Genomic DNA, 13,458 nt, shown 5'->3' with positions numbered 1-13,458 from the left:
GTCATGGCACTGGCATAAATGGGTATCCATCTGGAAGAATTCTACTTCACACCACATATAAAAATTGCCTACTTAGGGCTGAGTGCAGTGGCTCATGCCTGTAATCCCAGCACTTTGGGAGGCAGAGGTGGGCGAATCACGAGGTCAGGAGATCGAGACCATCCTGGCTAACATGGTGAAACCCCATCTCTACTAAAATTACAAAAAATTAGCTGGCCATGGTGGCTCACGCCTGTAATCCCAGCACTTTGGGAGGCTGAGGCAGGCAGATCACCTGAGATCGGGAGTTCAAGACCAGCCTGACCAACATGGTGAAACCCCGTCTCTACTAAAAATACATAATAAGCTGGGCATGGTGGTGCATGCCTGTAATCTCAGCTACTCAGGAGGCTGAGGCAGGAGAATCGCTTGAACCCAGGAGGCGAAGGTTGCAGTGAGCCGAGATCGCACCATTGCACTCCAGCCTGGCGACAGAGCGAGACTGTCGCAAAAACAAAAAAAATTACTCATGTGTTGCTTAATGATTGGGATATGGTTTGAGAAATGTGTCATTAGGTGATTTTATTGTTCAAACACCAGAGTATACTCACACAAATCTAGATGGCATACCCTACTGCACTCCTAGGCTATATAGTGTAGCTTATAGCTCCTAGGCTACAAAACTATACACCATGTTATTGAATACTGCAGGCAATTATAACACGTCAGTATTTGTGTATCTAGGCACAAGGTACAGTAAAAGTATGGCATCATAATCTTATGGGACCACCAAGGTGTATGTAGTCTGTCTTTGACCAAAATGTTCATGGCGCACATGACTATCTGTACCATGTAATAAAATGCACAAATACAGGTAGGCTTATGTATGTTGACAATAATTGTTATGTATATAGAATAAACCACATTTTTAAAAAACCCATAAAAATTAATATGCACATCTATATACAAGACATGGAAGGATAAATCCGTAATTGTTGATTTCAGGTGGGTGGGATTTAGAAAGAGCCTAAGGAAGGGGTAAATTAACTTTTAAAAAAGATACCTTTTGTATTTGAATATTGTTTTATTAAACAAAACACAAAACCAAAATGAAAACTGGGCTTAGAATATAAAGTTCTCATTTTTCAAAGTGAAAGTTTGAAGATACTAGCTAAAGTTGATAACTTAAATAGTGGTAAAAGTAAATAACTTAGAATTATGGCAGCAATCACCAGAAGAAACAGAATTCTAACAGGGTGACTGGGATTTGGTGGTAGACTTTTACTTTAAAATAGAACTACGTAGCAGATTCTCCATGATGACTTGGCTTACATGCAGTATGTCCTATGGAAGTAAAATTTTCAAATACCTCCATCACCTTCAGTAATTCATATTAATAAAGTAAAAGCCAGGTACATAAAACAAGAACCAAGTATATAAACATATACATCGATTGGATCCCCAGGTAAACCAAAAGCAGTTTTTAAAAATATTCCCCACCATACATACCTTTTAAGACAACTTTTCCGCTACCCTACAGTAGCAAGTAACCACATTCAAATTAGTTAAGCTATAAAAAAGTAAAAGGGGCCATAAGCTTTATTAAAAGGAAATGCAACAGTAATATGTACAGATGGCACATGGTGCCAATTTTATTTGTAAATATATACTCCAACTCAAGTTTACAAGTTACACCTTTGCCACAGCCTTGGCTAAATCTTGAACTAGTGCAGAATTAAGCTGTGGTAGAGTGCTGATCTTAGCATGCTTCGACGTGGCATACTTGTTCTTGACAGTCTGGAAGACAAAAGGATAGCAATTAAAGAGGGGGAAAAAATCACAAGATCCAATGATACAGGTATTCATTTAAAACATTAACTCATTAAAAATAAACCAGGCATTTGCAGGCATTAAGTTTGAATTATTAGACTTTTTGACATCTTACAATGCCACTATATTGACTCACCATATGCTTTGTAAGTCCTTGATTTACCATGACTATATTCTTAGCCAGGTGCTGCATAACCAGAAGAAGAGATTCTTCAGTATATGACAGGTAATGCTGTAGAGTTGGTGTCTAAGACAACAAAAGTTAATGTTAAAAATGCTCAATCGATAATGATTTTCATAAAGTTTCTAGATGTTTGATGTTATTCAGGAGTGGGGAAGGGATGGGTACTGTATCATTAATTAATATAAGTGAAATGTAAGACAAAGCTAAAGACTCCTCCTTTCCTAGGTGCTCTCATGCTTCTATAGGAACCCCTGCTCAAACACAATTGCGCTATTGTAATTGTTGACTTGCCCACCCTAAAACTAGACTCCACTTCCTTGAGGCCAACTTTGTCATAGTTCTATTCTTTCTTTTCTTTTTTTTTTTTTTTTTTTTTTTTTGAGATGGAGTCTCACTCCAGGCTGGAGTGCATGGTGTGACCTTGGTTCACTGCAACCTCCGCCTCCCGGGTTCAAGTGATTCTCCTGCCTCAGCCTCCTGAGTAGCTGGGATTACAGGTTTGCACCACCATGCCTGGCTAATTTTTCTATTTTTAGTAGAGATAGGGTTTCACCACATTGGTCAGACTGGTCTTGAACTTTTGAGCTCGTGATCTGCCCACCTTGGCCTCCCAAAGTGCTGGGATTACAGGTGTTAGCCACCACACCCGGCGGCTGCATAGTTCTATTCTTAACACCTAGGGTAGTGCCTGCCACATAGGAGAGGCATTTGCTGAATCAATGAATATGAATGTACTATTTGTATGTCATTTGACCTTCAAGTTTCTCCTCTAAGGAGTAAAAGTTGCTCTACCTTTCTCAAAGGGAATACAGTTGAAATTAGGCAAAGAAATGGAAACACTTGACTGGTTGCAATGGCTCATGCCTGTAATTCCAACACTTTGGTAAGTGGAAGTGGGTGGATCGCTTGAGCCCAGCGTTTCAAGACCAGCCTGGGTAATATAGGGAGGCGCCATGTCTACAAAAAATATAAAGGTCAGCCTCCAGAGTAGCTGGGACTACAGACATGTGCCTATATATATGTATTTGTAAAGATGAGACAGTCATGTACATGGTCTCCTGCAACAACCTGAATATATATATATATATTTGTAAAGATGAGGATTTGCTACGTTGCCCAGGCCTGGTGGGCGACTCTTGTAGTTTATAAGTGTGATGATTGGGTGTTCATGTGAACGTGTGAAATGTGCCACCCTCAAACCTTGTTACAACGTGGGCATGTTACCCGTCTGGGGTGACATGAAAAAAATTTTAAAACTAGCCAGAAACCTTCAGTCCCAGCTACTCTGGAGGCTGAGGTTGCAGTGGGTCAAGACTGCATCACTGCACTCCAGCCCAGGCGACAGAGCGAGACCTTGTCTCAAAAACAAAACCATGTGGAAACATTCTAAGACATCTTTTTAAACTATTCCTTCAGTAGATCCCATATTTATGAATCACTTGAATTGCCCTTTAATAACAAAAGTTCTGTATTTAGTCAAACACTCTTTACAATTTAAAAGCTTAGGAGTTCTGTGGGACAGAGCTTACCCATTCACCATTATCCAGAATTTTCAGTGCTAAGCAAAAAGCTCCTGCTGCAATTTGAGAAGGAGGAAAGTGCACCATATCATAGTCCAACATAGTTAGTTCCATCAGGTATTTGGCCAAAGTATGTTGCTCAACATCAACCTGAAACAAAACCCGTGTCACTGAGTTTCTTTCAGAAAATTTTCATTTGGCACTAACCTGCATGCCCATATGTATCTTTTAACTACAAATGTTTGTCTACAAACTCTCAAATGCCCACGGAAAGCCCTAATATTAACATGCAACCTGACTAAAAATAAAGAACAACGTTATCTCTTCCCCATGTAGTTAGGTATAATACAGGTCAGTTGAATTTGACTTGCTTGGTCAGCAGCAGTGTTCCCTAATGTACCCATACCGAAAGGTTTCTTAAGAAACCTGTACCTCTCCAATCTTAGATGCTCTCCGAAGGAAGTGCAAAGGTAGAGGCCGACCCAGACCAAAGTTTAAAGCTCTTAGAATCTTCATTTCCATCTGTCTGATTTGGTGCTTAGTGTAAGTATTGTCAGTCACAAAAGCAAAGTCACCAATTTCTGGAGGGTACATTTCTTCATATTTGCTTGCAATGAACATAGCAGTGACACCAACCAGCTGCAGCATCTTCTTGGGCACACAATTATTCTGCAATGGGAATTTCAACACAATGAATAACATGTTTGAAAAGGAGACACAGAGCTATGATGGAGAGGTAGAAAGACATTCTCCCATTGCAAAATCTTAATTAATGATACCATATCCCCCAAGAAAGATTTTAGCTGAAAAAGTCAGTTTCTTTCTTTTTTTTTTTTTTTTGACATGGAGTCTCACTCTTTGTCGCCCAGGCTGGAGTGCAATGGCGCGATCTCAGCTCACTGCAACCTCCGCCTCCTGTAGCTGGGACAACAGACGCCCGCCACCACACCCAGCTAAATTTTTGTATTTTTAGTAGAGACGGGGTTTTACTGTGTTAGCCAAGATGGTCTTGATCTCCTAACCTCGTGATCCACCCGCCCGCTGGGATTGCAGGCATGAGCTGCCGCGCCCGGCCCAGCCCAAAAATGTCAGCTGCTTATGACTCGGCTAGAATCCTGGAAGGGAAAACTTACTGAAATGCTTACCTGCATGAACCGATCAATAATGGAGACAGTCATGTACATGGTCTCCTGCAACAACCTGAATTTCATTTGAACCTGTACTAGCCAGTCAATTAGAATGGCTCTCATGTTTCCAGTGACTTCCCGACCCAGTAGGTATTTTGGTCTGACTGCTTGCTCTTCCTGCAAAAGAAAATGCCAATTATTCTTAGAAACATGACTCCATGTGACACATTTATGTCCAGAAAGATCAGTTAGTTCCTACAGTAAGTAGCACTGGGGCATTTAGAATCTCTATCAGTTCCTTTTTTTTTGAGACGGAGTCTCGCTCTGTCGCCCAGGCTGGAGTGCAGTGGCGCAATCTTGGCTCACTGCAAGCTCCGCCTCCCGGGTTCATGCCATTCTCCTGCCTCAGCCTCCCGAGTAGCTGGAACTACAGGCATCCGCCACCACGCCCGGCTAATTTTTTTCTGTATTTTAGTAGAGACGGGGTTTCACTGTGTTAGCCAGGATGGTCTCGATCTCCTGACCTCGTGATCCACCTGTCTTGGCCTCCCAAAGTGCTGGGATTACAGGCGTGAGCCACTGTGCCCGGCCTTTGTATCAGTTCCTAATTCAATTATTCATATGGTCACCACAAACAACACCATCACCAAGAAAGAAAGCAAACATTAAGGCTGGCGTGGTGGCTCATGCCTGTAATCCCAGCACTTTGGGAGGCTGAGATGGGCAGATTGCTTGAGGCCAGGAGTTCGAGACCAGCCTGGCCAACATGGCAAAACCTCTCTTTACTAAAAATACAAAAATTAGCTGGGCATGGTTGCGCACACCTGTAGTCCCAGCTGCTCAGGAGGCTGAAGCAGGAGAATTGCTTGAACCCAGGAGGTGGAGGTTGCAGGTAGCCGAGATTGCACCACTGCTCTCCAGCCTGGGTGACAGAGAGAGACTGTCTTCCCCCTTCACCCCCCCAGCAAAAAAGGGCAAACATTAGATAGGACAGTGTGACAGCTTTTTTATATTGTCAGGTCTTACGATATTCAATTCACCACAACTCTTGCTAGTCCACTCCCTTCCAAATAAAGATACTATACTATCATCTCAGATCTTTTCACTTGAGCCTCTAAAGTTAGAACCTGAGCTTTATGTAGAGAAAATATCAAACTCCCAGGGCAGCTGGAACCCATGTACTACAACACTCCTGCCTGCTCCAAGGTTAAAGCCCAACAGCAACTGTGGGCTTTAAGAACTGTGGGGGACAAGAGTGACTTTATTTTAAATGCTAATCCAATGTGCCTTCTGCTTATTCACTTTAAGTTTGGCCTCTCCTCCAAAACAGCCCTTCATACTATTGTATACATTATAGGCTATGATGTCTGTAGCATTCTCTCAGCCACCCGCACATTCATTCTAGAGCACGTATACTTTCCCCAAGAAAATGTATACATACTCAAGCCGTGGGTATGAGGGGTTACAGTGCAGAGATCTACATCTTACAGCCATCAAAGACCAGACTTATGTCTGTAAATTCCCCCTCATCAGTCACCCAATACCAGCAAACTCCATTTATCTGCCTCATTCCTTGGTTTCTCAGCTCCTCTGACATTTGGGGGGTTGCTTTGCATATATGGCCGCCTTGCACAGAACAAGAATGAAGCACCAAGAAACAGCACATTTACAGGCTGGGCACGGTGGCTCATGCCTGTAATCCCAGCACTTTGGGAGGCCAAGGCGGGCGGATCATGACGTTAGGAGATCGAGACCATCCTGGCTAACATGGTGAAACCCTGTCTCTACTAAAAATACAAAAAATTAGCCAGGCATGGTGGCACGTGCCTGTAGTCCCAGCTACTCAGGAGGCTGAGGCAGGAGAATGGCGTGAACCTGGGAGGCGGAGCTTGCAGTGAGCCACGGCACACCCCCTGGGTGACACAGCGAGACTGTCTCAAAAAAAAAAAAGTATCCTCCAAAGTTAGAACACAACTTTAAAAAGCCCTAAAAAGATGGAAGAAGAAACTCAAAGCAGAAGGCTACTCCTGGCATAGAAGTCTTGCAGAAGAATCCTATAGAAAAAGGAGAGGCCCCAAAGGAGCAGGCAAGAGATGTCAGTGATGACATTAAGACGATGCATTAAAAACAACTGGGGGCTGGGCGCGACTGCTCATGCCTGTAATCCCAGCACTTTGGGAGGCCGGGTGGGTGGATCATCTAAGGAGTTTGAGACCAGCCTGGCCAATATGGTGACCTCATTTCTACTAAAAGTACAAAAATTAGCTGGGTGTTGTGGTGGGCACCTGTAATCCCAGCTGCTCAGGAGGCTGAGGCATGAGAATCACTTGACCAGAGAGGCAGAGGTTGCAGTGAGCCGAGATTGCACCACTGCACTCCTGCCTGGGCAACAGAGCAAGACCCTGTCTCAAAAAACCAAAACCAAATAAAAATACAAAAAATTAGCCAGGCATGGTGGTGTGTGCCTGCAATCCCAACTACTCGGGAGACTAAGGCAGGAGAATTGCTTGCTTGAACCCAGGAGGCAGATTGCAGTGAGCTGAGACGGCACCATTGCCCTCTAGCCTGAGCGACAGTGTGAGACTCCCTCTAAAAAAAAAAAAACACACACACACACACACACCAAAAAAGTAGGTAAATGTGATAACGGTATAGTTGATGCTACTATGTTTATGCTGCCATATAGAATGCTTGTGTTTGTAGGAAAAGGGCAAATGCCATTAAGAGAAAGTTTCAAAGTGGGATCAAATTGAAGTGAACTAAAAAGTAGCTTTTGAGTGTACTCCTTTTGGGCACAAATAATTTCACCAACAACTGGATGCACATCAGCCACACTAACAAAATGCCTTGTGTTAGGGGTGGCTGTAGTCTTTGAGTATATTCTACATCCTCATCCACTTGCTGACCCATTATTACCTAAAATGCAGAGTTTGGGACTTAACCATTCCAAATACGGTGGAGATTGCACATACACATATCAAATTCAATCTGTGGACTTTCCTTCAGAAAGACCGATAGTAGTATCCACCCTAACTTCGAACTTTCCTGCACAAAGTGGCAAATAGACTCCATTGATTTAGCGACTTTTTATTTTAGGTATTCCATGAAGGAGAATTTGAAAGTGCGATCTCTTAAGAAATGCTGCCCAAGTCCTGCTTGAATTATTATGAACTATTGATAGAAAAGACTTTCATAAAGTTAGATGCAGTTTAGAAAAAAAACTAATGATAATACTGACCTCAAGTTGTCTCAGATAAGCATAAATATCTTTCACGTATTCACTACAAAGGTTTGGATCGGCTCCATCTTCTGCATCCACATCATTTACTGCAAGAATTACATCAGAGAAAGCCTGACACAGGTCTTCTTCTGCAGGGGCACATCCAGATGTTTCCATTGGGCTTGGAGAGGGAGTATCAACCTTAAAACAAAGAGATCTCTTGAAACAAGAGCAAATAGGAGTAAGCACTATAGTTTGGGCTTGAAGGTCAGGTTATTGGTACCAACTCAAGATAGTATTCTCCTGAATCAACATACAATTCATTTCCTTAAAGGAAAAGTATCTTTTCAGACTTATTCCATTTCTTTTTAGGAAGTGATTAACATCCAAAGTGATCATTTGGGTTGGGCGCGGTGGCTCACGCCTTTAATCTCAGCACTTTGAGAGGCTGATGTTGAGGCCAGGAGATCAAGACAAGCCTTGGCAATATAGCAAGACCCTGTCTTTGTTAAAAAAGAAAGTGATCCTTTAATTACTCAATTAAAAAGAATGAGGTCGGGCATGGTGGCTCAAGCCTGTAATCGCAGTTCTTTGGGTGGCTGAGGTGGGAGGATCCTTTGAGACCATGAGTTCGAGACCAGCCTGGGCAATATAGCAATAACTCATCTCTACAAAAAATTAGCTGGGCATGAAGGCAACTGCCTATAATCCTAGCTACTCAGGAGGCCAAGGTAGGAGGATCACTTGAGCCCAGCAGTTTGAGGATACAGTGAGCTATGATTGTGCCATTCTACTCCAGCCTGGGCAAAAAAAAAGAGTGAAATGCCAACTCAGAGTGAGTCAGTTTAAAGTTGGAAGCAAATAAATTCACATTCTAGACTTTCCTGCAAAGGAAACTGAGAAGTAATTAATCTTTATCAGCAACATGTGAAGTTAATCCAAATAAAGGACAATTCAGTCTTTAGTCTTTATTTCAAAATATAAGCTGCTTCTCACTACTCAAAATAACATAAATTCTATCCTTACTACTAAGGATTAACTTCATTACCATTAACCACTTCCTTCAAGCTCCCTTTATCCCATTGTTCAAACATTTATTGAGCCCCTTCTTCAAGTCAAACTGTACAAGGCATTGAATTCATGGCATCCTCAAGGGACTCTGAATTTAGTAGACAAAGTAAAGAAATAAGGTCGGGCGCGGTGTCTCACACTTGTAATCCCAGCACTTTGGGAGGCCCAGGTTGGCGGATCATGAGGTCAGGAGTTTGAGACCAGCCTGGCCAACCTGGTGAAACTCCCTCTCTACTAAAAAAAGAAAAAAAAAAAAAAAAATTAGCTGGGTGTGGTGGCGGGTGCCTGTAATCCCAACTACTCAGGAGGCTGAGGCAAGAGAACTGCTTGAATCCGGGAGGCGGAGGTTGCAATGAGCCAAGATCACGCCACTGCACTCCAGCCTGGGTGACACAGCAAGACTCCGTCTCGGGAAAAAATAAATAAATAAAAATAAGACAGACTGGGCATGGTGGCTCATGTCTGTAATCCTAGCACTTTGGGAGACTGAGGCAGGTGGATCATGAGATCAGGAGTTCGAGACCAGCTTGGCCAACATAGTGAAACCCTGTCTCTACTAAAAATAGAAAAATTAGCCAGGCATGGTGGCATGTGCCTGTAGTCCCAGCTACTTGGGAGGCTGAAGCAGGAGAATCGCTTGAACTCAGGAGGCAGAGGTTGCGGTGAGCTGAGATGGCATCGCCTGGGCAACAGAATGAGACTGTCTCAAAACAAAAAGACTGATTCTAGGAACAGGGGTGGAGATGGGAGAAGTTCAGGAAAGCTTCAGGAGTTGATGCTTGAGCTGTTTTCAAGGATGAAAAGGTTATTAGCTAAATGAAAGGGTGGGGAAAGCATTCTTACTAAGTGGGAAAGCAAAGGTAAGAATCGGTATGGACCTTTCAAGAAAGCATCATGTAGTTTGATATGCCCAGAGACCATGCTGGCTACGTTTCATGTGTTATGCCCAGAAATTCAACACTAAAGCAATAGTTTTCAATGTCTTATCCTTAGATATAAGAAGCTTAACTGGCTGGGCACGGTGGCTCACGCCTGTAATCCCAGCACTTTGGGAGGCCAAGGTAGGCAGATCACGAGGTCAGGAGTTCAAGACCAGCCTGGCCAACATGGTGAAACCTCATCTATACTAAAAATATGAAAATTAGCTGGGTGTGGTGTTGTGCGCCTGTAATCCCAGCTATTAGGGAGGCTGAGGCAGGAAAATTGCTTGAACCTGGGAGGCAGAGGTTGCAATGAGCCGAGATCACACTACTGCACTCCAGCCTGGGCAACAGAGCCAGACTCTGTCTCAAAAAAATTTTTTTTCAGATAATTTTCCCAGCTGGTTTTAACTAAGTTTAAAAAACTGAGCTTCAGAATGCAGTTCATTGCAGTTTCATCAAAGCAGCCTCCTCTACATGACCTACCTTTCCTTCACAGGGAGGTCTATCATAGGATACTTTACATACCTTTTATTTAATAAAAAGTTACTGGTTTTGAGGCTAAGTGTTAATTCATCTTCTTAACCACTCCCTGAAAAGTTGCATTCTTCCTGTTTTACTCCTTTGCATTTTCCAGTGTTACAGGTTTATTATTTAGTAGCCATATTAGGCAGTAAAAAATTTCAAGAGAACATTCTGTTTACTCCGATAAATTCTGCAGAGGTGGCTTGTACTTGGACAACAAAGTCTTTGGCTCAGGCAGGTACTACTTAATATCATTAACAAAGGAATAAGACAGTTAACAATTAAAAGCATAGATTCTGAAGCCAGACAGCCTGAGCTTGAATCTCATATGGGCCACTACCTGTGTGACCCTGACATAACCTCTCTGAAGCCATGATTTAAATAGTAGAGGTGACAATACCTACCTCAGAGTACCTGTAAAGATTATGTGAGTTAATGCATGTAAAATGTTGGGCAGAGATTGCCTCATGCTAAGCACTCAATAAATGGTATTAATTTGAATGCTCTTGCAGTGAAATAAGGGACAAGAAATAATCAACAGACTCTACAATGGTAAGAATAAGTTTACCAAAATAGGCTCAGGCGAAAGTTTTTCTTCTTTAACAGGCTCAGGTTCTGGCTCAGGTTCTGGCTCCAGCACTGGCTCAGACACTGGCACTGGCACCAGCATAGGTACCTTTTCAAGAGGTTTTGGTAGTTTTTTATCAATAACTTTTCCAGTAGCTGAAGGTTTTACTTCCTGTAGATGAAACAGAGAGAATGAAATGTTTCTGCATCAAAGGCCACAGTTGGAAGGCCGGCTCTTACAGAAGTTAGCTCGGGAAGACAGTTACCTTCTTCACAGGCATTTTGGCCTGCAGTTGTTCACTGACTTTGTTACCAATGTCCCCAAGAGCTGTTCTTGGCCTCAATCCGGGCTTGGAGGTTGCAGCAGGGGCCGTAGGAACGCGCTTTGCGCCTGCCATGCTGATCTTCGCCTTATTTTCAGCATTAATTTTCGAGTTCTGAAAGAAGCAAGACCACTTTAAGAGCTGGTCCACGGAGGCTCGAGTAAGTCAAGGGTTAATTAAGGTGGGGCACAAGAGAAGTTCCCAGAAGGAAAGCCGAGTAAAAATGGGTTCCGAGGGAAAACGTGGGTCCCAGAGTCTACTCTGCGGCCGTGACAAGTCAGTTTCCGCCGACAACCTCTACATTTACCAATTGAGGGATTCCCTGATTAGTCCTGCCCAGCCCTAAAATACCGAGAATTTACGTTTGAAAGGAAACCGAAAAAGCCTCCAATTGCAGACACCTTCTCTCTGGGAAGGGGGTTACAGAGCTGCTGGCGGGCCCACTCAGGGACCCTCTATCACTTTTTCAAAAGGTTCCCAGTCGACTTTCCACCTCCCCCAAACATTTATCCAATATCGGTCCAGTTCTCTTTCTCACCTTCCTCCCTCCATCCATCGTCCCCCACACTCCCCCACCAGGCCTGGGCCCACCTCGACGCTCTCTTGGTGACTTCCCTCCCACCTTTCTCCCCAAATCGTTCCTGCGGCCCTCTCCCGCTCGGGGGGCTCCCGCAGGCGAGGCAGAGCGAGCAGGCTGCAGCGAAGAAGGCCGCGTCAGTTTGCAGTCCGTAGCGGCTCACCCTGGTGACTCGGAGCGCCATGGCTTCCTCTTCACCAGGCAGCAGCTCAGCGGGGAGAAGCAGAACACCGGGGCCCCGACCAGCCGAGGACCTGCACCCAGCAGAGACCAACAGCCGTTCCTCCGCAGCACGCCGGGAAGAGCAGGCCCAGCCTTAGGTTTAAACCCCGCACTGCTCCCTCCTTATTGGCCTGTTCGTGGCACTCACTCCCTTCCCATTGGCGGCTGCCTGTCCCGGAGAATGCGTTTCCAGGGCGATCCCGCGAAGGCGTTCGAGAGGGGCGGGGCCAGAGTGAGACTAGGTCGGAAGGCGTGGCCAGGCTCTCACGTGGTCGGCCTCCGCGCCTGCGCTCTCGGGCAGCTGCCGCGGTCACCTGGAGAGCCGAGCAGCGCGAGCACCGCCCACCTGGAAAGGTGAGCGGGGCAAGAGTGTGCGCTGCCAATGCCAGCTCAGGAAAGGCCTGGTGACCTTTGGAAGGTGACAGTGGCGCGGCCACAGTCTCAGAAGTGTCAAAAGTAGTTTTGGATCTAGTCCAAATTATTGTTGTACACTTTCCATTTCTACGGTAGCAGCAATAATATAGTTCATGAAAGGCTTTAATATACATTATTTCATTTGATCGTTGCAACAACTCTCTGGGGTGGAGGAACTGAAGCTCAGCGGCTTAGATGACTTTGCCAGGATCGCACATTAGCAATGGGGGAACAGAATTTAGGGTTTTTTTTGAGGGGGAGGGAGGGGGCGTATTCGTGTTTTCACAATACTGATTGTCCCTTAACAATATTACTTGATTACTTCAAGATTGGCCAGTTTCCCAAGGCCAATTGTTTTGTTTGTTTTAGCTTCCTATTTGGATATAATTTCATACTTGCACCAGTTGCCAACAAAAATCTTGTAAGGAACATTTCTGTACCCTTTACCCAGATTCAACTATCCTTAACATGTATTTGCCTCTCATGGGAAGATCGAGAAAAACTAAACAAAAAGACATTTTACACCATTTGCTTTGTTATTTGCTCAATCTCTCTCTGGATCCAAAGAAAAACAAGAGGGTTCTTTTTGCCTTCTACTCCTCAAAACACACCAGGAGCTCAGCAATTGGAGGGGAGGCTGAAGGACAAAAACATTGATACCTCATAGAGCAACGGTATAAGAGCCAATAGAGACTGCTGGCCTGGAAGTCAAGGATCCGAAAGAAGGCGCCCAATCATTTGGTTTCATTCGATCGTTATTCAGTCTTCTATCATCATAGTTCTACCCTCCTACTCGGATGCCTACCGTGGGATCCTTACCATTGCTCTCCTCTGCCTGGAATGCCTGCCTCTTCTTGCGCTCAAGCCCCTGTTCTATTCAGGTAATTCCCATTCATCCTTCAGTTCTGTGTTCAGCATCCATCCTCAGTCTTTCTGGGTTTGATCAATCCTGCCTCGCCCCATGCAAGGGCGAGAGGCA

The 13,458-nt window shown here is 44.2% G+C and overlaps 1 protein-coding gene, 1 long non-coding RNA gene and 1 other non-coding gene across 3 annotated transcripts in view; 2 read left to right on the top strand and 1 right to left on the bottom strand.

The window, feature by feature from the left end:
* Positions 1–1,544: 1,544 nt before the first annotated feature.
* On the bottom strand, positions 1,545–12,275 carry CCNB1 (cyclin B1). Its single transcript, XM_003899759.4, has 9 exons — positions 12,007–12,275; positions 11,210–11,380; positions 10,945–11,115; positions 7,879–8,061; positions 4,659–4,817; positions 3,946–4,182; positions 3,523–3,663; positions 1,946–2,056; positions 1,545–1,776 (listed from the first exon to the last, which is right to left on the bottom strand). Exons 1-9 carry the CDS (start codon positions 12,025–12,027, stop codon positions 1,669–1,671), a joined length of 1,302 nt encoding a protein of 433 aa, XP_003899808.1. The 5' UTR covers positions 12,028–12,275; the 3' UTR covers positions 1,545–1,668.
* On the top strand, positions 3,126–3,227 carry LOC116275165. The gene has a single exon (XR_004184122.1). It is a non-coding gene; the product is annotated as a small nucleolar RNA U13 (small nucleolar RNA).
* Positions 12,276–13,458, top strand: part of LOC116274906 — a 34,035-nt gene continuing 32,852 nt past the window's right edge. The window contains exon 1 of the long non-coding RNA XR_004183731.1: positions 12,276–13,360. This is a non-coding gene — a long non-coding RNA (uncharacterized LOC116274906). The remainder of the gene's footprint in view (positions 13,361–13,458) is intronic.

The sequence above is a fragment of the Papio anubis genome, chromosome 5, assembly GCF_008728515.1.
Source record: "Papio anubis isolate 15944 chromosome 5, Panubis1.0, whole genome shotgun sequence".
NCBI classification, from domain to species: Eukaryota; Metazoa; Chordata; class Mammalia; order Primates; family Cercopithecidae; genus Papio; species Papio anubis.
Note: the sequence above shows the minus strand (reverse complement) of the source record. Positions and strands in the feature narration are given on the sequence as shown.